Source organism: Phodopus roborovskii, unplaced genomic scaffold, assembly GCF_943737965.1.
Source record: "Phodopus roborovskii unplaced genomic scaffold, PHOROB, whole genome shotgun sequence".
Classification (NCBI taxonomy): Eukaryota; Metazoa; Chordata; class Mammalia; order Rodentia; family Cricetidae; genus Phodopus; species Phodopus roborovskii.
The window spans coordinates 754383-780801 of record NW_026126524.1 but is presented as its reverse complement, the minus strand read 5'-3'; the positions used below and the strand labels follow the sequence as shown (position 1 = coordinate 780801).

Genomic DNA, 26419 nt, shown 5'->3' with positions numbered 1-26419 from the left:
AAAGAATTCGTACATCAAATAAAGGAAATGGGAAAGTGAAGTAGGAAAAACTACAGTGTGATCCTGATCCCTAGGAAGTTTGAGTGGTAGATTTAAAATCTTAATTTCTGTCATTAATCATTAAAAAACAAAACAAAACATGCTGGATGCACTATCACTTTTAAAGATTAAGTCAATCATGTCTCTAGTGTAGAAGATCTCAGGTGGGCTGATTGTTCCATGTTTGTGGTAGTAAAAGGTGGTCTGAGATCATATTTCCCTTTTGACCACTCTTTTGTAATCAATAGTGTATCAACCATCTGTACAGGGATAAAATTTACACTTGTACCATGTAGTTACGGAAAGATTAGACTGTTCTCAATGTTCTCAGAGAAGGGCTTGTGACACAGGAAGACAATAAAAGTTTACCTTATAAACACAAAAGAGAAAGGGTTTAAAAAGTTAAAAAAAAAAAAAAAAAAAAAAAAAAAAAAAAGAAAGAAAAGAAAAAGCAGGATTTGCAAGATGGCTCAGCAGGTAAGGGTTCTTGCTGCCAAATATAATGACCTGCAAAAACCTGCAAGTGTTCTGTAACCTCTGTGCCACAAACATAAGTAACCAACCAGCCAACAGCGAAAAACAAAAACAAACAAACAAAAGTACTTCTATTAATTACTTTTGTTCTTGCTGTAATGATATACTTGATGAGACATTTAAGCCAGGAGAGGGTTGTTTTCGGGGGCGAACATGGTGGTAGGAAGTGAAGGGGATGGTTACATTGTATCTGCAGTCAGGATACAGACAGGAGACAGAACTGGTGCCCAGCTGTGAATCCTGGAGTCCTTTCCACAGTGACCCACTTGGTCAGTAAAGCTCTACTTCCCAAAGGTTCTGAAGCCTCCCCAAATTAGCAGCACTATCTGGAGACCAAGTGTTCAAACATGGAGAGACTTTGGGGGCATTTCACATCCAAACCACAACAGTACTGATTCTAAATCTAGTAAATATTTTATTAAATTGTATCAGTTACTTATTGAAATCATGAGGGGGATGGATATACACTCACACCAAGGCACAAGCAAGTGTGGTGGTTAGAGGACAACTCTTAGGTGCTGGTTCTCATCTCCCTCCCAACTTGTTGAGGATTTTCTGTGCTGAGTGTTCTAAGCAGGCTGGCAGTAGAAGTAACTGGATTACAGATTCCAGTCATCATGGCCTACTTTCTGTGGGTTTAGGGCAGTGCACTCAACTTGTCAGGGTTGAGTAGCAAGTGCTTCTATCCATTCAGCCATCTCCCAAGTCCTTTTGACATCTTCTAACAGTTATAAGACCCTTGTTCTCTGCTTTGTTAAATGAAACTAAAGGAAGTGATTTTCTAGTTAGGTATCATAATTAACTTATTATTGAGCTGGGAATGAAGGCATATGTCTGTGATCCCAGCACTTGAGAAACATACAGCATCAAGTTCAAGGCAACCCTGGTCTTTCAGGCTGGCCAGGACAAGGTCTCACTCTATCACAAAATAAAATATTATTTCAATACTTCTCTTAGATGATCTGTGGAGATGATTAAAAATACTAGTTAAAATATTACTAAGCAGTGTGCTCTAAGTCTGTCTTACAGTTTTATTTTTATTTTTGTGCACATATGCAGGTTTGTGTGAGTGAATGGCACATGTGTGCAGGTGTCCTCTGAGATTAGAAGAGGACATTAAATCCAGCCCTTGGATGTGTGGCAGTGCCACATAAAGGAAGAAAGACTAAAGGTTTGATTTCATTTACTCAAGAGTGGGTCTGAGTTATTCAGAAGAGTTTTGGTCTCTCGTGTTCTAATCTAAAAAGTAGTCCTGAACAAAGGCATCCTCTTTCTATCTGAGCAGCAGTAAAAATATGGTAATGAGGAGAAGACTGTCTTAATCTTTCACAGGAGTCTCACAAAGGAGTATAATATCTTTCACACCTTCCTAACTTACAGCAGCACAGAAAGCCACAATTAAATATGTGATCATTTTGTATCTGCATGAGTCTGGCCCAGACACCATATCTCACACATACATACATACATTGTTCTGAATAAAGAGTCACAAAGGAAAAATAGGGAACATGGTACAATCAACACTGTGCATTTGTCTGAGCTTGTAAGGATGAATTACATTGGAGGCCCAAAACCCAGTAAGATTTGATTACAATGCTTTTTTTTTTTTTAGACTCAATTAGTTTTTAACATGTTGAATATACAGTATGTGAGCAGAATGATATGTATTCATAGATAATCTCAAAGCCCATTATTAAATTGGTTACAGATTGGGTGGAAGTTTGATTTGTAAAAACAAGCTTCAAACAGCGTTTCTCAGAAAAACCATTCCCACAGAACTGGTGTTGCAGGTGGTTGTGAATGGCCTGAGGAGGGTGACAGGAACTGAACTCAGGTCCTCTGCAAGAACAAGTGGTCTTAACTGTTTGCAGCAATTTATTTTGATGTTTGTTCTGCTCTGAGGAGCTGGAAAGTGGAAACAAACTTCCTATCAGATTTTTCCTTGTTCACTTGATGCAGATACAATTAAAGGCGGCCAAGGAGAATCACAGCCACTCTGACATCCAACTGCTCAACTTCTTCCTTGTTCCCTCAGTCATCCACAATCCCTCTTGGGGGGTTAAGGTGTTTTCAAAAGGGTCAGCTATCTCCAAACTAAATGAATAGAGTTATACTACTCAGGAATTCACCACTGAGACAACACTCTGTTGAAATTTGTTTGCTTGCTTGCTTTTTTGTTTTGTTTTGTTTTTGAGAAAAGATCTCATTTAAAGTAATCTGCTTGGTTTAGGCTTTCCAGTGCTGGGCTTACAGGACTGCTATCACACTGTTACTTCATGTCTTTTCTCTTATTTTTAAGGTATGTATATATGTGTGTGCCTATGTGTGAGTCTGTTTACATTAGTGCAAGTGATCAATCTGGAAGAGGGCGTTGGTCCCCTTGGAGCTGGAGTTGCAGGTGGTCACTGACCCTGACTCCCACATGTATGTATGTATGTATGTATGTATGTATTCTTTGAGATAGGGTTTTATTATGTAGTCCTGGCTGGCCTCCAGTTCACATAAATCTGTCTGCTGTTACCTCTGGAGAGCTCTGGCCTCCAGTTCACATAGATCTATCTGCTGTTACCTCTGGAGAGCTGCCATTAAATTTGTACATCTCAAGTCTGCTGAACTGGTAGTGGATCTCAGGAGCCCTAAAACTTCCCCTTAAATTCCTAACCTCTATTTCCTCATCTCTTTTTCTTTATTAAGTTCAGTTTGATTTTATTTCAACTTCCATCACAAGGAAAAAGTGTGATTTCCTTTAAGCATGCCTACACAGTACCTGCCTTTCCCCTTTGCTTTCACTATGGGAAATTCTTTGTTTCCTATGTTTAATGTGCATACAAGCAGTTAAGAACTTTACTTAAACCGATGGTAGTGGCACACACCTCTAATTCCCACACTTGGGAGGCAGAGGCAGGTCAGTGTCTGTGAATTTGAGACCAGCCTGGTCTATAGAGTTCCAGGATAGCTAGGGTTACACAGAGAAACCCTGCCTCGAAAAGCAAAAAATAACAAAACAAGAACTTTATTTAAAGATGTTAGAACTAAGGCATCATTCAAAGAGCTTGTAAGCATTCATCTTTGGCACACCTTGCATACACAATTCCTGTGGGGCCTCTTTGTCACTTGTCTTATCTTCATTAACAAATCAGCAGTCTTGCCACCTGCTGCTACAGCAGCAAACAGGCCTCAACCAGTTTCTCCCAGGAGGCTAAAAACGTTCTGATTTTACAATAACGTTAGATACAAAGGACAAGCATGGTGCTTGCTGATGCCACATTTTAAGAGCTTTATAACAGAAATTTAATTATCAGGTTCTCTTAAATAAGAAAACTTTGAAACTGAGGCTCAACTACCTGCCACCCCTGATTTTGTTAACAATGAAAGACCCCAGCAGACCCCAAGAGTTTGGTGCCTGTCAGGGGGGAAGGCCCTTGCCCCCAAGAGACGAGACTGGACCACTGGATGCAAGTGCAAGAGGTTATTTATTGTTTACACACAGGTACCTATGGACGCCTCAGTCTTTCGAGAGACTGAGAGAGCGTGCCTGGTTAAAGCATATGCAGTTTATATAAGGTTGGTGTGGCAAGAAGCAGGCTTACAGAAGCAGAAGCATGGTTACAGGGACTTCATTGTTTCATCTAAATGTAGCAGTTGTAGTTAACCAAGGACAGTTGATTATTCGGGTTGGGCACAAAGAATACAAAGAATTCAGTTATGACTATCTCAGCATCCTGGATACTGTCCTGCTGACCTTGCTTTAGTCCAAGCTGCAGACCACAGATATCTGGTTGGCATTGGATGAGAGCAGCACCTGGTTCCCTCCTGTACTTTTCTCATAACTTGACCTTGGCAATTAATGAGAGCAGCTCAAGCAGGCAATAAGCATAGTAGGGGTCTTTCACAAACATATCAAAGAAACCTCCCATGAGGCTCAAAGATTCTGCCACAGGACTTAAGTAAGTAAATAAAGTCCCAGTTCTCCACACTCTCCAGGTCTTCTTCCACTAACGATCAAAAACCTGTGAAGAAGAAGAATTCCTACAAGATATAAAAAGACAGGCAGCAAAGAGATTACTGCCACCTTATTTCTTTAGATGACTTATGGGAACACAAATACTGACTAGGCCTCTAAGTGTTTTAAATGTAAAAGTCTGACTTTTCCTTTTCCAAGAGCTAACGGGCTTCCTACTATGATAGGGAAACTCAGGCAGATTTCAAAAGAAAAACAAAACTACCATGCTGTTGCTATTGACTGAAAGTTGCTTTATCCCCTAACGATGATTGAGAAAAGACTTACTTTTCAGTGACTCCTCTCAATAATCAAGCACTTATGTCAGGCTGTTAAGAAAAATAAAAAAGTAAAATGGATACAAAACTGGATAGAATGTTAATGATAGAAGACACATATAAACTTAAAATAGATGGTTATGTACAGATGAAAAAGAAAGGTCAAAAGGTTATGCAAGTTGTAAGAAGGCTTGTAAGGATGGAAAAATACAGCCTAACTGACCCCAGGAAGCTAGAAGTTTAAAAATATTAAATACCTTAAATTCCAGACCCTGCCCTCAAAAGGTCACACTCCTAGCCACTTACCTGACTTTGTAAACTGCTTGTGAAACCCCGTCCCAGTGACCTAACCTAACTGCCATTTGTTACCCCACCTAGGAGCCCACACAAATGCAGACCTCCAGGGCTATAGAAAACTGATTGGTCTATAAAGCATGGGCTTGGATGGTTTAAATTGATTGGTCTGCAGCGCATGGGCTCTGGATGCTAAGAGATGATTGGTTTACGATGCGTGGATTTTGATGTAACCCTATAAAAGCTGTCTCAATTCTGTACTCGGGGTCCTCAGGTCCTCTACCCCTGTATGGCGTATGACTGTGGACCCCAATGCACTTGGAATATAAAAGTTCTCATGCTTTTACATCAAGACCGCTTCTTGTGAGTGATTTGGGGGGGGGTGACTTTCCTGAGTAGGGGCATGAGTGTTCACACTCTGTGGGTCTTTCATTTGTTGCGTTGGCCAGGAAACTGAGACCACCTCTCTCACCCAAGAACCGACTTGGAGGTTCGGGGATCCCCTCTGATATGTGTGTATGTTTGCGTGTTGGCCGTCTCTGTTCTGAGTATCTGTTTTCTGGTATCTGTATTCTGGAATGCGTGTTTTCAGTTTTGTTTTGCAGCTGTCCTCTTGGTCCGTAAGGACCAGGGAACCGTGATCAGCAGATGTGCTAGGGGGATCACAAGCTGTTGTCCTGGAGGAATCCCCGGGGGGGGGGGGGGGGGGGTATAGGAATCCTGGGGATACTCAGTTGTTAGCTTCTTTCTGTCTGTCAGTAGGACCGAGCTCTGTTGTTGAAGTGGAAACTTCCTCTGTGGCTGTTTGAGTCTTTTGCCTGTTTGCTGGAGATGCGGACCGGGTCGCTTGTGTCTGGATCTGTTAATTGCTGTTTCGCGAATTTTTGTTCTGTGTGTCTTTGTCCCCTTAGTTTGACTCTTGACCACTGGACTGAAGTTAAGCCTTGGGCCTATAATTTATTAGTTGAGGTTAGGAAGAAATCCTGGCAGACTTTGTGTACCTCTGAGTGGCCGGCATTGGATATTGAATGGCCCCCAGAGGGAACTTTTAATTCTGAGATTATCCACGCTGTTAAGACAACTGTCTTTCAGACTGGACCTGGCTCTCATCCCGATCAAGAGCCCTTACATGGAAGGATCTGGTAGACAACCCTCCCCCATGGGTTGAACCATGGCTGAGCAAGCCAAGAGAGCCAGGCTCCCGAGTTCTGGCCCTCAAAAACGGAAAAAAATGTCTGCCCGGGGAACCCAAACCCTCTCCTTGAATCTACCCTGAGATTAAGGAGCCTCTGGCCTGGCCGGAATCCCAACCCGTTCCCTCACCCCCTTATCCAATACAGGCTGCCGTAGGGGACCTTTCATACCCCCATGAAGCTCATGCCCCAGTGGCAGGAGGACCTGCTACGGGGACCCAAAGTTGGAGAGGAGCCATGCCAGAGTGAACAGATGGGGTTGTGACCCTGCCGCTAAGCATGTTTGCCCCCTCCCCCCCCCCAACCCCCGTGCCGGGTGGCCTGGTGCAGCCCCTGCAGTACTGGCCCTTCTCCTCCTCAGATCTTTACAATTGGAAAACTAACCACCCCCCTTTCTCAGAGGATCTCTAATGCCTCATTGGGGTTGGTGGAGTCCTTTATATTTTCTCACCAGCCTACTTGGGATGACTGTCAGCAACTGCTGCAAATGTTCTTCACAACTGAGGAGTAGGAGAGAATTCTGTTAGAGGCTAGAAAAAATGTTCCTGGGGCCAACGGGCGGCCCATGCAGCTGCAAAACGAGATTGATGCAGGATTCCCCTTGGCTCACTCCATTTGGGACTTCAACACCGACGAAGATAGGGAGAGCTTGAAAGTCTATCGCCAGGCTCTGGTGGTGGGTCTCTGAGGCGCCGTGAGGCAGCCCACCAATTTGGCTAAGGTGAGAGAGGTGTTTCAGGGACCAACCTAATCTCCCTTGGTGTTTCTTGAAAGGCTCATGGAGGCCTTCAGATGGTTCACTTCCTTTGACCCTACCCCAGACGCCCAGAGAGCTTTGGTGACTCTGGCCTTTATAGGGCAATCTGCTCCGGAAATTAGAAAGAAACTCCAGAGACTGTAAGGGTTACAGGAAGCTGAGTTGTGTGATTTAGTGAAAGTGGCAGTGAAAATGTATTATAAAAGGGACACAGAGGGAAAAAAAGAACAGAGAAAGGAAAAGGAAAAAATGAGAGAGAGGACAGGCCTGACAGAAGATAGGAAAAAAAAATTTGACTAAAATCTTGGCCACAGTGGTTGAAAAAAAAAAAAATTAAAACATTTAAAGCAGGCCCTAAACAGTCTGGAGAGTGGGCAACAGAACCTCACTCGACAAGGAACAATGTGCATATTGTAAAGAAAGAGGGCATTGGGCACAGGACTGCCCCAAGAAGAGAAACAAGGGATCGAATGTGCTAGCCCTGGGGGAAGATGAAGATTAGGGAAGACGGGGTTCGGCACCCCTCCCTGAGCCCAGGGTAACTTTGAAAGTGGAGGGGAGACCAGTTGACTTTTTAGTGGATACCAGAGCAGAACATTCTGTACTGATACAGCCATTGGGAACATTAAAAGAAAAAATCCTGGGCAACGGCAGTATTCATGGACTACCTGAAGAGCAGTGGACCTTGGCTCGGGCCGGGTATCCCACTCATTCCTGGTTATCCCAGAATGCCCTTACCCTCTGTTAGGAAGAGACATTCTGTCAAAAGTAGGAGCCCAGATTCATTTTGACTCTGAACAGCCATCAGTAACTGATAAACAGGGAAATCAATTGCAAGTCCTTACTGTTAGGCTAGAAGATGAGAACAGACTCTACGAGGAGCCGGGGCTTGACTGTGACTGTTCAGATGGGGCTGGAACCTCCAATATGGACTGGTGGTTGGCTCACACTCCCTTAGCTTGGCAGGTTATTCAGATGAAAGCTAGTGCTAAACAGTTAAACAGTACCCCATGAGTAGAGAGGCTTGGGGAGGAATTCGACCCCATATCCAAAGATTGATCCAGCAAAAAAATTCTCTTGGGCCCCAGAGCATCAGGAGGCATTTGATGCCATTAAAAAGGTCCTGCTGAGTGCACCTGCTCTAGCTCTCTCTGATGTAACTAAACCTTTTTAGGACAAGTGTAAGGGGGTAGCCTGAAGAGTTTTAACTCAATCCCTAGACCTGTCAAAGAAGCTTGATCCTGTAGCCAGTGGATGGCCTGGCTGTCTAAAAGCTATCGTGGCCATGGCTGTACTGGTCAAAGACACTGACAAGTTGACTTTGGGGCAGAAAGTAACTATAATAGCCCCCCATGCACTGGAGAGCATTGTCCGGCAGCCCCCAGACCGATGGATGACCAATGCCTGCATGACTCACTACCAAAGCCTGCTTCTTACCAAGAGGATTACGTTCGCTCCACCAGCCACCCTCAACCCTGCCACTCTTCTGCCTGAGGAGACTGATGAACCAGTGACTCATGACTGCCATCAACTGTTGGCTGAAGAGACTGGGGTTCGCAAAGATCTTATGGACATCCCTCTGGCTGGGGAGGCGCTGACCTGGTTCACTGATGGGAGCAGTTACACTGTAAAAGGTAAAGGAAGGGCTGAGGCGGTGGTGGATGGAACCTGAACGGTCTGAGCCAGCAGCCCACTGGAAGGAACCTCAACACAAAAAGCTGAGCTTATGGCCCTTATGCAAGCCTTGCAGCTAGCCGGAGAAGTCCATAAACATTACAAGGACAGCAGGTATGCTTTTGCAACTGTACAAACTAAAGGGGCTGCCTCAACCGTGGTGGCTAAAAAATTACTCAAAAAAATTTTCCAAAGATTTAAAATACCTAAGGTAGTAAGATCAGACAATGGTCCAGTTTTTGTTGCCCAGGTAAGTCAGGGACTGGCCAAGATATTGGGGACTGATTGAAATTACATTGTGCATGCAAACCCCAAAGTTCAGGTAGAAAGGATAAATAAAACCATTAAAGAGACCTTCACTAAATTGGCCGCAGAGACTGGCATTAATGATTGGATAGCTCTCCTACCTTTTGTGCTTTTCAGGGTTAGAAACACCCCTGGACCATTTGGGCTGAGCCCCTGTAAATGGCTCTTTGGGGGGCTCCCTCCACTGGTGGAAATTACCTCTGTACATAGTGCTGATGTGCTGTTCTCCCAGCCTCTGTTTGCTAGGCTTAAGGTGCTCAAGTGGGTGAGGCAGCAAGTGTGGAAGCAGCTCCGGGAGGCATACTCGGCAGAAGGAGACTTGGAAGTTCCACATCACTTCCAAATTGGAGATTCAGCCTATGCACAGGAAACCCTGAGACTCGTGAAAAGGCCCACTTTGCGGTCGGTCCAGAATATGTCCTCCTCCTCTGGACCCACCCCCGCACCATTCCAGGTTATAAAACCCAGGAACAGCCTCTTACAACTGCTCATTTTTATTCCTATCTTGTTGCTTACTGTTAGAAAAGTTGTTGCTTTTGTTAGGAAAAGAGTGAGTGTGGTCCAGATCATGGTACTTAGACAACAGTACAAGATCCTTCTGAACCAAGAGGAGGCTGCCCTTTAGCCCTCCCAGTTCTAAGATTAGAACTATTAACAAGAGAAGTGGGGGGATGTAAGGAATGAAAAATACAGCCTAACTCTCCACTGACCCCAGGAAGCTAGAAGTTTAAAAATACTAAATACCTTAAATTCCAGACCCTGCCCTCAACCAGTAAATAGTCAAAAGGTCACATTCCTTGCCACTTACCTGACTTTGTAAACCTCTTGTGAAACTCCCGCCCCAGTGACCTAACCTAACTGCCATTTGTCACCCCACCTAGGAGCCCAAACAAATGCAGACCTCCAGGTCTGCTATAGAAAACTGATTAGTCTATAAAGCATTGGCTTGGATGGTTTAAATTGATTGGTCCACACTGCGCGGGCTCTGGATGCTATGAGATGATTGGTACGATGCATGGGTTTTGTTGTAACCCTATAAAAGCTGTCTCAATTCTGTACTTGGGGTCCCCGGTCCTCTACCCCTGAATGGCGTATGACTGTGGACCCCAATGCACTTGGAATATAAAGGACCTCATGCTTTTACATCAAGACCGCTTCTTGTGAGTGATTTGGGGGGGTGCCTTTCCTGAGTAGGGGCATGAGGGTCCATGCTCTGTGGGTCTTTCAGGATAAAATAATTATGGAATGTTTCCAGATGGAAAGGATAGGTGAAAAGTTTCTATATTTGTGATAAAGTTTAAGGTAGCTAGATGTTTTCAGAATGAAAAGAAAGAAAAACAGCTATGTAATTTGTGAGTTTGAGGAAGTGATTTGCTGTATGTGAAAGTTAAGACTTAAAGATGAAGCCCTTCGTAGTGATGCAGTCTTTAGTCCCAGCACTCTGGAGACAGGGAGTCACATTTTTTTGAGTTCAAGGCAGCCTGGTTTACATAGTGAGTTCCAGGTCAGCTAGGGTTATATAGAGAGAGGGAAAGAGAGACCTGTCTCAACAAACAAAGAAAAAAGATGATAATTAGATATTAAAACTTTCAGCTTGGTAGAGTAAGTTTCAGGACAGCCAGGACTACAAAGAGAGAGACCTGTCTCAAAACAAAGCAAAACAAAATTATGTTTATAATTTTTCAGGCTTTATTTTTGTTGTGGCTCAAAAAATGCATCTTACAGACACTTCCTGACTGCTTTCTCTGTTATGAGGCTTTCAAAAGAGACAATGGTCCTGCTCACACAAGCAAAACTTTTAGTTGTTTTTGTCAACTTTAGAAAGTTCATGCCTCTCATTGCATTCCAAATAGCCCCCAAGATAAGACATAATTTAGTATGTTTATCTATTGCTAAAATACCAAATACATCCAGACAAGGTGCACACCTTTAATCCCAGCACTCGGGAAGCAGAGGCAGGTGGATATCTGTGAGTTGAAGGCCAGCCTAGTCTACATAGCTTCAGGACAGCCAAGAATACCCAGAGAAAACCTGTCTCAAAAACAGGGGACTGGAGAGATAGTGTAGCTGTTAGGAGCATTGACTGCTCTTCCTAGAGAACCTGGGACTCAAATCCAAGCACCCACATGGCATCTCACAACTGTCTTTAACTCCAAGATCTGATAGCCTCACACAGATATACATGTAGGCAAAACACCAATGCAAATAAAGTATAAATAAATAATTTTAAAAAACAAGAAGCAAAACAAACAAAAAAATCAAATACATAAACAAAAGGGGGAGAATAAGATATGAGCTATTCCTTCAATTTTACCCTGACACCTGAAGAAAAACATCACAAGGAACAAGTTATTTTATCTAAACTCATGGTTTTGTATGTTCAGCACCAATGCCTAAGAAACACAAACATGAGACTCAGCGCCCATGTGGAGTTTATTGAGAGAGGAGAGAGGAAGGAGGGTAGCTGGTGGCCAACCAAAAGCAGGGGAGAGAGAAAGGGGGGAGAAAGAGAGAAAGAGCAAGAGAGAAAAGGCAAGAGAGAGGTGCCCTTGGCGCATTTGCTTTAAAAGAGAAACTTGTGCATGCGTAACGGGGTCCCCTGGCAGCCAGGCAAAGCTTGAGCAGCCAGGTTAAGTCATGACTTACAGGAAACATGGACATGAGTATCCCGCCCATCAAGGGGCGGGGTCAGCAGAGTGCTGGTTCCCAACAATATGAACTCCCCCAAGGACCTGGGTCCTGCTTCCTTCATGATTTGGAGCCCCACTCCAAATCTGCAATTTCTCCTATAGGATTTCTCTGGATTGTAACAGGATTGATAAAGTCATACTGTGAAATGGCACCAGAAGACATTATGGTAACAGAAGAGGGATGCTCCCTTGAGTTTCAACCACTTGTAAACTGCTGGCCACTGGTAATTATCACCCCATTTACCAAATTTCTCTTATACTGTGATTTTATCTCCTTGTAGGAATTTAGCAGAGTCACTGTATCCCTGTAGATATTAGAATGAAAAGCTGTTTTGTTTGTTTGTTTGTTTTTCCTTTTGAAGAATCCTTGTGGAAAACAGTGATTTGTAGAATTGTTTTACTGAAGGTCATTGCAGCCATCCCATGACTTTGGTCACAAGACACTCAAGCACACCTAAAGCAATTATTGTGTAATGCAAAAGATACATAATAAAGGACTAGACTCATGAAGGCATATGATGCTCTCCTTTAGTAAGACATTTAAATAAGATTAGGGACCTTGGTATGAGAAAATACTTTGTGTAACAATCAATAAATATGCTTTTGTATGGCTGTTTGGGGTTCAGTCCATCAGAAAGGCTGGACTTCCTGCTGCCACATAAGGCCTTAAAATTTCCTCTTGGAGTGCCTTCTTCCTTGAACTGATCCACACTGTACAGTGTACCCTAACATATCCTGACTTTAATTCTTAGCTATCACAACTATCACAGTTACCACTGTAGTAGCCTTAACTCAGTCTATCAAAACTGGAGCAACTGTAAATTCCTATCTTTAAAACATCACTGCTGAATTACAAGAGCAAACCCATATTGTCCAACAAGTCCCTAAGAGATAAGATACCCTCAAATTTGTAGTCATGTGGCTTGAGGAACACACCAAGAAGCCCACACCTCTGTTAACTATACTCAGAAATGGAAAAACACTTCTAAACATCTTGTAGTGGTGTTTAGTTCCCATTTAGAACAATGTGTTTCTCAGTTAAACAGCTTTCTCTCCAAATTAAAAAAACACAGAGAACAAGCTCAAGATGCATCCTTATCTAGCCTGACTGGATCAATGCTTCAGCTGGTTTCCAGGATGAAATCTATGTGTGGTCTTTTATAGGATTAGTTATTCTGTTGTCTGCCCCTCCTAAGTCCGTCATCCCTTTGCCAACTTTCCACAAGGACGCCCTGGAGTGAAGTGATGCTGATTTAGACTGCTCCACAGGACACCATGCCTCACCAACTCTACCTTCCTGGGCATGTTTATTTAATATAACAAAACAAACAAACAAAAAAAAGAGGTGTTGATGGACTGGCCTTGCTATGTGGCTCAGACTGGCATCAAACCCAAACTGCCTCAACCTCCTGAGTGCTAGAATTATAGGCCCATATTAGCACACCCATTTCTCACATTTCTCTGGCTGTCCTGGATCTTACTATGTAGACCAGGCTGGCCTTGAACTCAGAGAGATCTGCCTGCCTCTGCCTCCGGAGTGCTGGGATTAAAGGGGTGTGCCATCACCACTGTCTTCCCAGTGCTGAGTTTAAAAATTTGGGTCACCTAACCCTGCCATTTTTTTTTTTTTTTTTTTGAGACAGTCTCACTCTATAGCTCAGAGTAGCCTGGAATTGATAATGTAATCCAGACCTGACTCATATTTATTGCAGTCTTTCTGGGTCAATCTCATTATAGATGGTTGTGAGCCATCATGTGGTTGCTGGGAATTGAACTCAGGATCTCTGGAAGAGCAACCAGTTCTTAACCTATGAACCATCTCTCCAGCCCCGCTTCTAAGTCTTATTTGATGAATATTATTGTGTTTGGGTGACTACAGATTCAATAAATCTCTATTTTTTCACCTTTTTTTCTTTTTCTTGGTTAATGAATGATTTTTAAAATTACATTTTAAATTGGTTGCTTCTTGCATGGTGTGGTAGCACTGGTGAAGTAGAGGGAGGGGTCAGGACTTCAAGATCATCCTTGAGCTCATATTAAGTTTGAGATCAGCCTGGGCTGTGTGAGGCTCTGTTCCAAAGGAAAGCAAAGCCCCTAGGCATCTTGTGTGTTATTTTTTGGTTGTGAGCCTAAACTTTAGCAGCTGAGACATTCCTCCAGTCTGAATCTTGTGTGTTGTAAGATTGCTCAAAGCCTATTATAAGTTAAATCATTAATTATTTTTATGTCCCTTCTACAATATTATTCTACAATATACAATAGAACAATTCAAATTGAGTAATATACATTTCTTCTCTCCCAGGAGGAAGTCACAGATTAGCAGAAGGATAGAAAAATTATAGTGGCATGGGGAAGAAAACTATGGGTGTCTCATCTACTTTTCTTCTCTCTCTCTCTCTCTCTTTTCTTGAGACAGGGTTTCACTGTGTTTTATAACCCTGGCTGTCTTGAAACTCACTCTGTAGACCAGGCTGACCTTTAACTCAAGAAATGCACCTGCCTCTGCCTCCTGAGTCTTAGGACTAAAGGTATGCACTACCACTTCCCAGCTCACCTGAATTTTCCATTGAGAAAACCAGAAAATTTCAGGTACCACCAAAACTCAGGAATTTGAGTATTTGGTCCCAATTGGTGGCGCCATTCTGGGAGCGTTAGGAGGTACACCTTTCCTAGAGAAAGCATGTCACAGAGGGCAGACTTTGAGAGTATACAGCTTCACCCAACTTCCAGTTCATGTCCTCTGCTTTATTCTTGTGATCTCTCAGCTTCTTGCTCCTATCACCATACTTGCCACCTGCTGACATGCTTCCTTGCCATGATGGACTTGTATCCCTCTGCAAATCATAACCCCAAATAAACTCCTTCTTCCTCAAGTTGCTTTTGGCCATATTGTATTATCCCAACAATAGAAAAGTAACTAATACAGCCACCATATCCAGTTTATGTGGTGCTGACCATCCAACTCAGGGCATTGTTCATGCTAGGCAAATTTCCTGGTTTGAGGCCAGCCTGGTTTATACAGTGAGTTCCAGGACAGCCAGGGCTACACAGAGAAACCCTGTCTTGAAAATTCAACCCCTCCCTAAGTACATGCACACACACCAAATCAAAATCCAAAATCCATAAAACAAAAAATAGATATAATATGAAAACACTTTTTTTTTTGAGATAAGGTCTCATTGGTAGCCCATACTGTCCTTGAATATTAGCTACCTCCTGCCTCAGCTTCCTAAGTGCTGCGGGATCATAGGTGTGAATAACTATAACCAACAACTTGACATTTTACAAAAAGATAAATATTCAAATTCATACCAGCCAAAACTATACTGTGAGGCCCTGGCTCAAAAACAACAAATAAACACACTGCAACCAAAAATCCCACAAATCAATTGGAGTTCGTTGAAATTGAAAAATGAAGCCACAGAGAAACCCTATCTCAAAAACAAAATCAAAAAACAAAAATAAAGTAAAGAGAGAGAGAGAGAGAAAAGAAAGAAAGAAGAAAGAAATTGAAAAATCATCCTCATATCAGAAGGTATCTATTGCGGTTAAATAAGGATCAGGATAAACAAATAGGCCGAATAGATGTTTATTCAGGGAGAAATAACTTACAACCTAGACAGATGAACACCAGGGAATTCCACCTGATGCTGTCCTGTCCTAGTCATACCAGCAAGAGAGCTTTTCCCTGCTCTCCCTCAGACCTCCTTCCCCAGGTCACTTCCACCCATGGCTCCACCCCCCAATGGGAGTGGTCAGTGCCACAGAAGGACTATCTCACTACAGGTATAGGCTGTTTTTATTGTTTCTTTTCTTTTTCTTTGATCCAGACTGTTTGGAACTCATGGACTTCTCTGCGGTCCTCTTGTACCAGCCTCCTGCACGTTAGGATTGCTGGCATGAACTACTGCACCAGACTTTAAAATAAAAATACTATTAAAAAAGGAAATGGGCTGGAAAGTAGGTTCAGCGGCCGGAGGAAAAACCTTACTCCTTACTTATGGCACCCACGTGGCTAATAAGAACTTCCACTTAAGATTTAACAAAAGTTTAAAAAAGGGTTTTACAAACAAAAGAACAGATACAAGCAAGGTTTCTTGGTAGCAGCATTTTTCTTGGTTGGACTCTGCTTTTCGAGAGACAAGCTGATTGTGCAGTTCCTTTAAGGAAGTTTCCTGACTCAGCATAAGCGGCAAAAAACCGCACAGCTTTTAAGAAACTCTGCTAACAATTTATTGGTGTATATTAGTGCTGGTAATGCCAGTGACCACATCTCCAAGCCAGAAGCATGCTGCTGGATGGCAGCACAGACCAAGGCAGTGAGCACAGCTCTCAGTGCTAGCGGTAAAATTACCCGCTGTCATCTTGGATAGATAGCGGCTAAAACAGCTATGACTTTCATTTTAGCAATGTTGTTGTTTACTAGATAAAGACTCGTGGCCAGAAAAAGATAAAGATTACAGTAAAGACAGATTCACATTAAAAAAAAACACTAAAGGTTTACATTAAATATATGTAGGCTTGGGAGAGAAAAGAAATAAAATAGTTTTAAAAATATAGGGAGGAGCTGAGTGTGGTGGCACATGCCTTTAATCCCAGCATTCAGGAGACAGAGGCAAGCAGATCTCTGTAATTGCAAAGTAAATTCCAGGACAGATAACAGTTACACAGAGAAACCCTGTCTCAAAAAATAAAAAAATACAACTAACAAAAACAGAGTAATAAAAAAGCCACATAAAGATGAAAAGCACAGAAAAACTATGGGTACTATATGCTCTATACGCTATTCCGTTGTCTTTAAATTGTTTGACTGCTGAGGAAATAACAACTGTTAAAAAAAAATGCTGCTGGATTAATTCAATTTATATATTTTAAAAATGCTTTGACTCCAAAATTTAAATTCAAGGACAAGTTACTGGGGAAAAGGATTTCTATTTTTGTTTCCACAGAAAATGAAAAGCTGTGGATTCCTTCCAAACTAATGTGGTTTTGATCAAGCCAGACCCCTGAAACAGAGTACCAGGTGATCCAACATTCAAAACAGCTTGAACAAGGCAGCCTTGCAGACTACAGCCAGGATTTCTACAGCTTCTTGGGATCCCCATGACAGCGCTTCCTACCAGCAGGAAGCAGTTTGGAAAGAATGACACCCAAAATGCCAAATATTGTTTATAAATGTTTGTTTTCATTTAAATGGGGTTGATTATAAATGGTTAATGATCACAGCCAATTCTTTTTAAAGGTAAAAAGGGGATTATGGTATAGATATGAATACTTTGTTTTGGAATGGATTTTCATTTATTGATACAATTTAAGGTCAATTTTGTGATGTATATATTTCTCCTTTTGTTTAGGTATTGTGTTTATATAGCTCATTTAGAAATGTAATGTATAATGTAGTACAGATTATAGATAGTACCTATGATAGTCAGATATTATAGTTAAGTTAGTTAGGTTTTTCAAAATACACAGTGATGTATTTAAGATAGATAGGAATTCTTCAAACCTTTCAAAGACCTACAGAATATGGCATTTAAAATGGTTTAGGGTTTTTCTTGACAGTGAGACATAACTGCTCCTGGCAACACCACCTGCACCAGAAAGGAAGATGGAAGATGGACATCGAAGAAGCACGTTATGAAGTTTACTTCCAATATGGCAAGACTAGCCATTTGGACAAGATACTGCTTTTGTCTGGACTGTCTGATTTTATGCTGAATAAACTGGACATGCAGGACCCACAGAAAAGTGACTGCTGATTCTAGATGGACATTTCTACAGAGTTCCTGCTTCATGGAAGAGTCTGACAGACAGTCTGCAGGACACAAAGAAAAGTGACTAACAAACTGTCAATACAAGAAGACAGTTTAAAGTTTCCTGCTTTGCTGAAGAGTCTGCCAGACACACTATGGCCTATGGGCTGAAGATTCCAGAAATCTTTGGGTGACTGACCAGGCAGTGAGTTATCTCTGTCATTTCTAGAGATTATATATTATCCTTCTGTGGTCTTTGAAGGAGTTGAAGACAGATAGTTATGGTTATAGTTTTCCTTAGTTAGGATTAAAGATAAGTTACATAGACTTTAGACTCACAAAGATAGGATAGATGATAAAATATTTTCTTCAAATCTTGCTAAATGTTAATGGACTAAATATTGTTAATTATGATTCTTATTGGTAACTGTTGTGTGATATATTTTGCTATATTAAGGTTAAAACCCTTTTTATTTAGACAGAAAAGAGGAGATGATGGGAGATGTCATTCCGCAAATATGTTTCTCATACTGGTTAATGAATAAAGCACTGTTGGCCAATAGGAAAGGAAGATAGGAGGAACTAGGAGATAAGGAAGAAAGAGGAAGTAGTAAGGAGGAGTCAAAATGGAGAGTCTGGAGAGAGCAGAATGCTGGCCGGCTCCCTGGTAAGATGAGACCACATGGAAATATTAAATTAATAGAAATGGACAGAGTTAGCCGATAAGAAACAAGTAACTGGCCAACAGCATTATATCAAATACAGAGTCTCAGTGTGTTATTTGGGGCTGGCGCGATGGTGGGACAAGACCAGCGGTGGGAGGAAAAACCTTACTCCTTGCAAGTTACCACCAAGTCTGACAATCCAAGCTTGAGCCAGAAACTCCCACTGTAGAAGGAGATGAATACTACAAGTAGTTCTCTGATATTCATGTTTCTCTGATATTCTGTCCCAGGCACCTGCTCACACATACACACAACAATAAATAAGTCTAAAGATTTTAAAACAGAAAAGACAAATCAAAAATGGAAAAACATGTTTACAAATTATATATTTGATAAAGGGCTTGTATATATAAATAAATAAGGAATTTTTAAGTTTCATAAAAGATAAACTATCAGTTTAAGAGTATATAAAAAGACTGATAATCATAGGATAAAACTGCTCAAAGTCTGTAGGGCCCTGCATGGACCCCTGAGGCACCTTGAGCTAGCCTGAAGCTGTTGGCAGGAACTCCTTGCCCCAAGGCTTTTGTTGGTACTCTTCCCGTGACAACACACACCTCGTGACAACACACACCTCGTAGGGAGGAGCTAAGCCTAAAAATTCCTATAATTTTCCACTGTGCTGTAAGTCGGTATTTAACCCCGTTCTTGCCCCTCAATAAACGACATTCGGCATTTGGTGTTCTGACATTGCCATTGAACGAATGACCCGCTGTCTTGTCTTTATTTCAATCTCTAGGCCTTTGCCCGATTTGTGGAACAGATGGTAGTGCGGGCGCTACAAAAGTCCAGTACAGCCAGGGCTACACAAACGAAACAAAACAAACAAAAACGCTGTCTCAAAAAACAACAAACAAACAAACACCCAAAACTTGTACCAGGCTTTGTCTTTTGGGCCACCAACCAGCTTCCAAATCACAAGATGGAGACATATAATTAGTTATCAATGTTCTTATCTTGCTCTTATTTTAATCTGTTTCTCTTTATGTTTTGCCTCAGAGCTTTCTACTTTTCTTTCTGTAGGTCCTACTCTGTGTCTGCTGGCTGAAAGCTGCCTGGCTGACCCCAAGCATTTTCCTCAATTTCTCCTTCATTCTTTCATCTTCTTTGCCCTTCTTCCCTTCCCATTCTAGATTTTACCTCCTACTTACTCTGTCTGCTAGCCTCACCTATCCCTCTTCTACCTAGCTATCAGCTGTTCAGCTTTTTATTAGATCAAACAGGTGCCTTAGACAGGGAAGATGAAACAGCAACACATCATTTCATAATTAAACCAATGCAGCATAAACAGATGCAACACATCATTATATTGTTAAACAAATGGAACAGAAACAAATATGACACACCTTTATACAGTTAAATATTCTACAGCATAAGCAAATGTTACACATCTTTACATGTTAAATGTTCCACAACAAAAATCAAAACAAAACAAAAGCAAAACAAAACAAAAACCTAAAACTGTTTAATGTTGTAGGCAGTTTAAGAAAATACACATTGATCCAGGTGGTGATGGCACATACCTTTAATCCCAGCACTTGGGAGGAAGAGGCAGGTGGAGCTCTGTGAGTTTGAGGTCAGCCTGGTCCACAGGGCTAGTTCCAGGACAGAGAGAGTTCCAGGACAGGCTCCAAAGCTACAGAGAAACACTGTCTCTCAAAACGAAAGAAAAGAAGGAAGGAAGGAAGGAATGAAGGGAGGGAGGGAGGGAGGGAAGGAGGAAGAAAGAAAGAAAGGAAGAGGGACAGAAGGACAGAGGGAGGGAGGGAGAGAGGGAGGAAGAGAGGAAGGAAGACATTGATTGATTCTAGGTCATTATAGAATACCTCTCCTTCCATTTTCTAGATCAAAGTTACAGGGCCAACTTCAAGAGGGCAAGAGCAGAGTTTCACTGTGTGTCTAGAGAAAAAAGAAAAAACAATGCTTGAGAAACAAATAACAACATAAAGAGTAAAGTTTATTCTGACTAGAGTTACTTTGTTTTATCATTTGAGGGATTTGATACCTATTTGTTAAAGTCTAACTCTATTATATCTTGCTTAATTAGTGTAAATTTTGAAGCCCATGGTTACAAGTTTTATTACATTTTATCATGACTCCTTAAACTAAATGTTGGGTTTAACTTCATACATAGGAAAAAAACCCTTTTAAAAAAAATACAGGTGTTGTAGCTGGACAGTGGTGGCACATACCTTTAATCCTAGCATTCAGGAAGCAGAGGCAAGTGGATCTTTGAGTTTGAGGCCAGCCTGGTCTACAAGGGCTAGTTCTAAGACTTCTAGGGCTACACAGAGAAACCCTGTCTTAAAAAAAAAAATTCAGGTGTTATAGGCTGGAGAGATTTCTCAGTGGTTAAGAACACTGGCTTGTAAGGAGTACGGTTTTTCCACCGCCGCCTGGTCTTGTCCTGCCGCCACGCCAGCCCCAATTAACACACAGAGACTCTGTATTTGATATTATGCTGTTGGCCAGGTGCTAGTTTCTTATTGGCTAGCTCTGTCTTAATTATTAACCCATTTCTATGTATTTCCACGTGGTCTTACCGAGAGCGGAGGAATGGCGGTTCTGTTCTCTCCAGACTCTCCATGCTGACTCCTCCTTACTACTTCCTCTTCCTCCTTGTCTCCTAGTCCCTCCTATCTTCCTTTCCTATTGGCCAACAGTGCTTTATTTATTAACCAGTATGAGAGACATATACAGAATGACATCTCCCATCACTGGCTGTTTTCCCAGAGGACCTGGGTTCAATTCCCAGCACCCATATGTCAGCTTCACAACTGCCTGTAACTCCAGTTCGGGGAGGGGGGTGATCTGGCACCCTCACACACATATACATGCAGGTAAAACAACAATGCACATAAAAACAAATAAACTGTAAAAAGTAGAGTTGTCATAGAGTTCTTTAATTTACAAGGTATTAGAACACTTTTTGTGACCAAAAATGCCAAAAGTTAGACCAATAAGTGTAAAGTGTTCCTATATCATAATGTTTAAATTATTATGTGTGTGTGAGAGAGACAGGCAGACAGACAGAGAGTGGGTGTTCATATGCTGCTTTAGAAGTCAGAATACAACTTTTGGGAATTGTTTCTGTCCTTTCACCATGGTTTCCAGGTATCAAACTCAGGTCATCAGGTGCAACAAGCATTTTTGCTCACTGACCCACCTTGTTGGGCTTATTATTATTATTATTATTATTATTATTATTACTGAGACAGGGTCTTATGAAGCCCATTGTGGCTTTGAATTTACTCTGTCATTGAAGGCAACCTCAAACTTTTTATCACTTGCCTTTACTTCCCCAGTGCTGAGATTATGGGTATCACCATGGCTGGTATATATGGTACTATGGTTAGAATCTAGACCTTTGTATATGCTTTGCAAGCATCCAATTGAATTTTATCCCAGCCACCTAGATTTCAATTACCTGAAGTCAACTGTAACCAGAGAATAGTAAATGAAAAGATTCTAGAAATAAAAATTACTTTTATTTATTTATTTGTGTGGTTTTGTTTTTTGTTTTTGTTTTGTTTTGTTTTGAGACAGGGTTTCTCTGTAGCTTTGAAGCCTGTAGACCACGATGGCCTAACATTTTTTTTTTTCAGGATAGGGTTTCTTCATGTAACCTTGGCTGTCTTAGAACTAGCTCGATAGGCCAGGCTGGCCTCAAACTCACAGAGATCCACCTGTCTTTGCTTCCTGAGTGCTAGAATTAAAGGTATGCACTATCACTGGATTTTTAAAAAAATATTTATGAGAATGTATATGTATCTGTGTTGGTGCATGTGCAGTAGAGAGTATGGTTCTGGAGATGGCAAGAGGCATCAGATTCCCTTGGAGCTGGAATTACAGGTAACTGTGAATCAATGGGATTCTCTGCAATAGTAGTATGGGCCCTTAATTGCTGAGCCATCTCTTCAGCACCCACAGTAAGTTTAAAATTGCATGCTATTCTGATTAGCTTCATGAAGTCTCAGTGTCCCACTCTGCTCTGCCTGTGATGGGGATCATTTCTTTATACTGCATGTACATGCTGTTTACACTACTTGTACACTATGCACAGTCTTTCAGTCATCCAGCTGTACTGAATGGTGGGGTTAGTGTTCAAGTAATTTTTATTTTATTGTCATTATCTTTTTAAAATTAATTTTTATTTAAATTAAAACCAATCTTATTTTACATAACAATCCCAGTTCCTTCTCCCTCCTATCTCCCATTCCCCACCAACCCTTCATGTCACCACCCCCATCCACTCCTCAGGGAGGGTGAGGCCTCCTATGGGGAAATCATCAACATCTGTCACATGTTTTGGGGCCCTCCCTGTTTATCTAGGCTGAGAAAGTATCCCTCCATAGGGAATGGACTCCCAAAGTCCATTTATGCACTAGGGATAAATACTGGTTCCACTGCCAGAGGCCACAGACTGCCCAGGTCTCCTAACTGATTCCCATGTTCAGGTGACCTGGTTTAGTCCTATGCTGGTTCCCCAGCTGTCAGACTGGAGTCTGTGAGCTTCCACAGCTGTTTCTGTGGGTTTCCCCTGCCTGGTCTTGACCCCTTTTATTGTCACTTCTCTTGTTCTACAACTGGATTCCATTTAATAGAGATGCCTCTATTAAGGCATCTCTTTTCTTGCTCTCCTTCTCTGTTCTTCCCCCCAAATTGAGCTTCCTGATCCCACATGTTCTCCTTCCTCCTCTTCTCCCTCCTCTTTCTCTTACCTCCCCGCTCCCCATCCCAAATTGCTTAGGAGATCTTGTCCCTTTCCCCTTCTTGGGGGACCATGCATCTCTCTCTCTTAGGATCCTCCTTGTTTCCTAGCTTCTCTGGGGTTGTGGATTGTAGGCTGGTTATCCTTTGCTCTATGTCTAATAGCCACTTACTTATGAGTGAGTACATACCATATTTATCTTTCTGTGTCTGGCCATAAATACTATAAACCATAGTTGGCTCAAATCAGCCACCAATAAAGAGAGCATTCAAGTTGGGTTACCTTACTCGGGATGGTTTCTTCTATTTCCATCCATTTGCCTGGTAATTTCAAGATTTCATTGTTTTTCCGTTGAGTAGCATTCCATTGTGTAAATGTACCACATGTTCTTTATCCATTCTTCAGTTTGAAGGGCATCTAGGTTGCTTCCAGGTTTTGGCTATTACAAATAATGCTGCTATGAACATAGGTGTTGTATGAATGTGCATCCTTTGGGTATATGCCTAAGAGTGTATTTGCTGGATCTTGAGGTAGAGTGATTCCCATTTTCCTGAGAAACTACCATATAAGTTTGCATTCCCACCAACAATGGACGAGTGTTCCCCTTTCTTCACATCCTCTCCAGCATAAACTGTTGTTGGTGTTTCTGACTTTAGCATTGAGGAGGTAGAGGCAGGTTGATTTCCTTGAGTTTAAGGCCAACCTGGGCTACATAGTGAGGGACAGCCAGAGCTACATAATAGAAACCTTGTCTCCAAAAACGAGGAAAAAAAATTTATAGTGTAATATGAATATGTTTATTTGCCAGATTTTTCAGAGGATAAAGGGGACTCTTGCTTCTTCCTGTTTTTCGGGACAGGGTTTCTCTATTTAGCCCTGGAACTAGGTCTGAGGACCAGGCTGGCCTCCAACTGAATTAGATCCTCCTGCCTCTGCCTCTCAGGTGCTACAGGTTAAAGAGATATGCTACCATCTCCCTTCGATGGAACTCTGGAAATATGAGTGAAAGAACACAAGCCACAAAAGGCACTTTTTCAGAGAGGGAAATACAGTATGTTGTCTCTATGTTATAATCTGTGATAAAAATAGGACTGAAAATATTTTCACAAAATATAAAGGTATTACAGGTGTCGTCTTGCATCTATGTGTAAGTCAAAGAGATAAGCATGTTCTCCTTAATCAGTTGGAACACTGGTGTGCAGTTAACAATAGTATGACCATTCTGTGTTGTTACTTTTTTTTTTTGGTCTTTATTACTTTTTCCGGAGCTGAGGACTGAACCCAGGGCCTTGGGCTTACTAGGCAAGCGCTCTACCACTGAGCTAAATCCCTAACCCCGAATGTTGTGTGTTGTTACAGTCAGCTGCTTTGTAGGAGAGTATACTCAGGTTTGTTATCACTAGGAAAGGTCTCGAAGCAGGTAAACAGAAAAAGAAAAAAAGAAAAATTAGTTTCTTTCGTTGTCATAGGGAAAAAGTGTGAAAATCTTCCACACAGACTCCAAATAAATTGGGTTTGGAAAGTAATCTTTGAGTGAAATTTGACATCCAAGGTATCCTCCCCACTATGGGAATTCTCACAGCAGGCCTCCCGGGTGAAGGTACTTTTTCAGTTACTATCTCCACAGAAAGGAAATCAGCCTAGCGAGATGTACTGAGCAATATACCATTTCTGAGGACGTAAAAAAAAATTGCACACGAAAGATTGGACACGGAGTCTCTGTGTCTCTCCCTCTCTCTCCTTTTAAAAACGTCGCGCAGCGAGCACCAGGTGTCCGTAAGCGCCGCATTCACTATTGTGTCTGCGCTGGCAGTAGCAGTACTTAGTCCCACCGCGACATTAAAGAGTCCCTCTTTGTTCAGCGCTGGCCCGGGACGTAGGACGCGGTGTTCTTCCGCGCTCGCCGCGCAGTCCCCGCCCCTCCGCGGCCCTGGAGAGCTGCCATTCGGCCTTGGAGTCGCTCCGCGCTCCCAGAATGCACCGGTAGTCCGCGGGAAACCAAAATGGCGAAGGGCTGCAGCGAAGTGGTCTGTGTTTGAGGCCGGTGTGAGGACGCAAACTCTCTTCCCGACCCTCGTCCCCTAGGAATTCGGTGTGTGCGTGCGTGTGTGCAGGGTTCCCGCTGGGGCGGGTGCCCGGTGAGTGCCCGGACTTGCGGGGAAGCGCTCACGGGGACGTGATTGCTTCTATTTTCCTGTATGAAGCGGTTGGCACCACTCAAGTGACCGAATGAGGTGAGAGACCTTGGCCTGGGAACCGACTCTTTGGGAGGAGGTGGGGATGCGGGGAGAGAAGAAAGAAAGGAAAGCAAAAGAAAGGGGAAAGATGGAGGATCCGCTCCGGGTCAGGATTCCTGCGTGTGGGTGTCTTTGCATTGATGCATGTGTTGAAAGAATGGATGGGAAGCAGTCGTCAGTGGAATGTTGGAGAAAACGAGACTGCAGGAACGAGTAGGGCGTTCGGGGAGTCGGTTGGTGGAACCAGAGACGTTGAGACAGGGAAGCTGTGTTTGGAGGGCAGGAAGGAACCTGGGGGCGGGAGACGGTTGGAGGGGCAGGATGAACCTGGTTATGAGGGGGTGGGGAGCCGAGGGGGCGGAACCGTCAGAATGTGGGGCGTCTAGCAGAGGGGCTGCTGTTTGGCGTTTTAGGGTTGTGAGGGCAGTTTGGAATCGCAGGGTCCTGGAATCGTGTGGGATTGGGGTATAGGAATCTAGCGGTCGGGCTCGATAAAGTGTTAGGATGAGGGAAGTAGTCTGGAAAGCAAACCTTGGAATCTCAAAGGGAAGTGGAAAAGTGAATTAATGCGGGGAGCAGATAGTTTTTTTGTTGGCTTTTTAATTAGAAGGCTTTCTTCTGTTCAATTAAATTTCCCTACTCAAGATATTTTTATTCACCGTCACAACCTAGGTAATTACGGTTTTAAGGGATTTAACTAAACCGGGCTTTCTTAACATATATTTCCATAGTGCCAGAACACTCTAACTGGTTTTGCAATCTGATGTCCTTAATTGTTAGATTTTTTCCCCCCTTTGGAAGAAATTAGAAGGAACAGATGAATTTTATTGAGTCACTCGAACAATAACAAAAGATGTATGGGATGCTATTGTATTTGGTTGAAGATATTACCATGCAGTAGTAACTAGAATTTTAAAACCCAGACAAACCTGTGAATAACCTAGAAAAGTACCCCATGAGATCAAAGTGGAGCTAAAAAGGTGTAAATAGTGGTTGGTTTGACTCCATTCTCTGTAGTAGTAACTTTCTTCTTCAAATTGAGACATATACTATTGCCTTGTCTGCAGACTGCTTTCAGTTTCCATGTTTTAATTTTTTCCTTGGGAATTTCTTTTGGGAATAAACATAAAAGTAATTGTGGGTAAAAATAAGGCGAAGTTAAATTCTTTTTTTAAAAAATTTATTATTTTATGTACATTGGTATTTTGCCTGCATGTATGCATGTGTG

General features: G+C 42.2%; 1 protein-coding gene and 1 pseudogene across 2 annotated transcripts in view; both read left to right on the top strand.

The window, feature by feature from the left end:
- Positions 1 to 5976: 5976 nt before the first annotated feature.
- On the top strand, positions 5977 to 8109 carry LOC127232081 (uncharacterized; annotated as a pseudogene).
- A 16818-nt stretch (positions 8110 to 24927) lies between these two features.
- Positions 24928 to 26419, top strand: part of Mtf2 (metal response element binding transcription factor 2) — a 52283-nt gene continuing 50791 nt past the window's right edge. The window contains exon 1 of one of the 2 annotated variants that reach the window (XM_051198015.1): positions 24928 to 25188. In XM_051198015.1, the coding sequence (XP_051053972.1) occupies positions 25184 to 25188 (5 nt within the window). In that variant the 5' untranslated portion in view covers positions 24928 to 25183. The remainder of the gene's footprint in view (positions 25189 to 26419) is intronic. The other variant, XM_051198014.1, reaches the window with a different exon arrangement.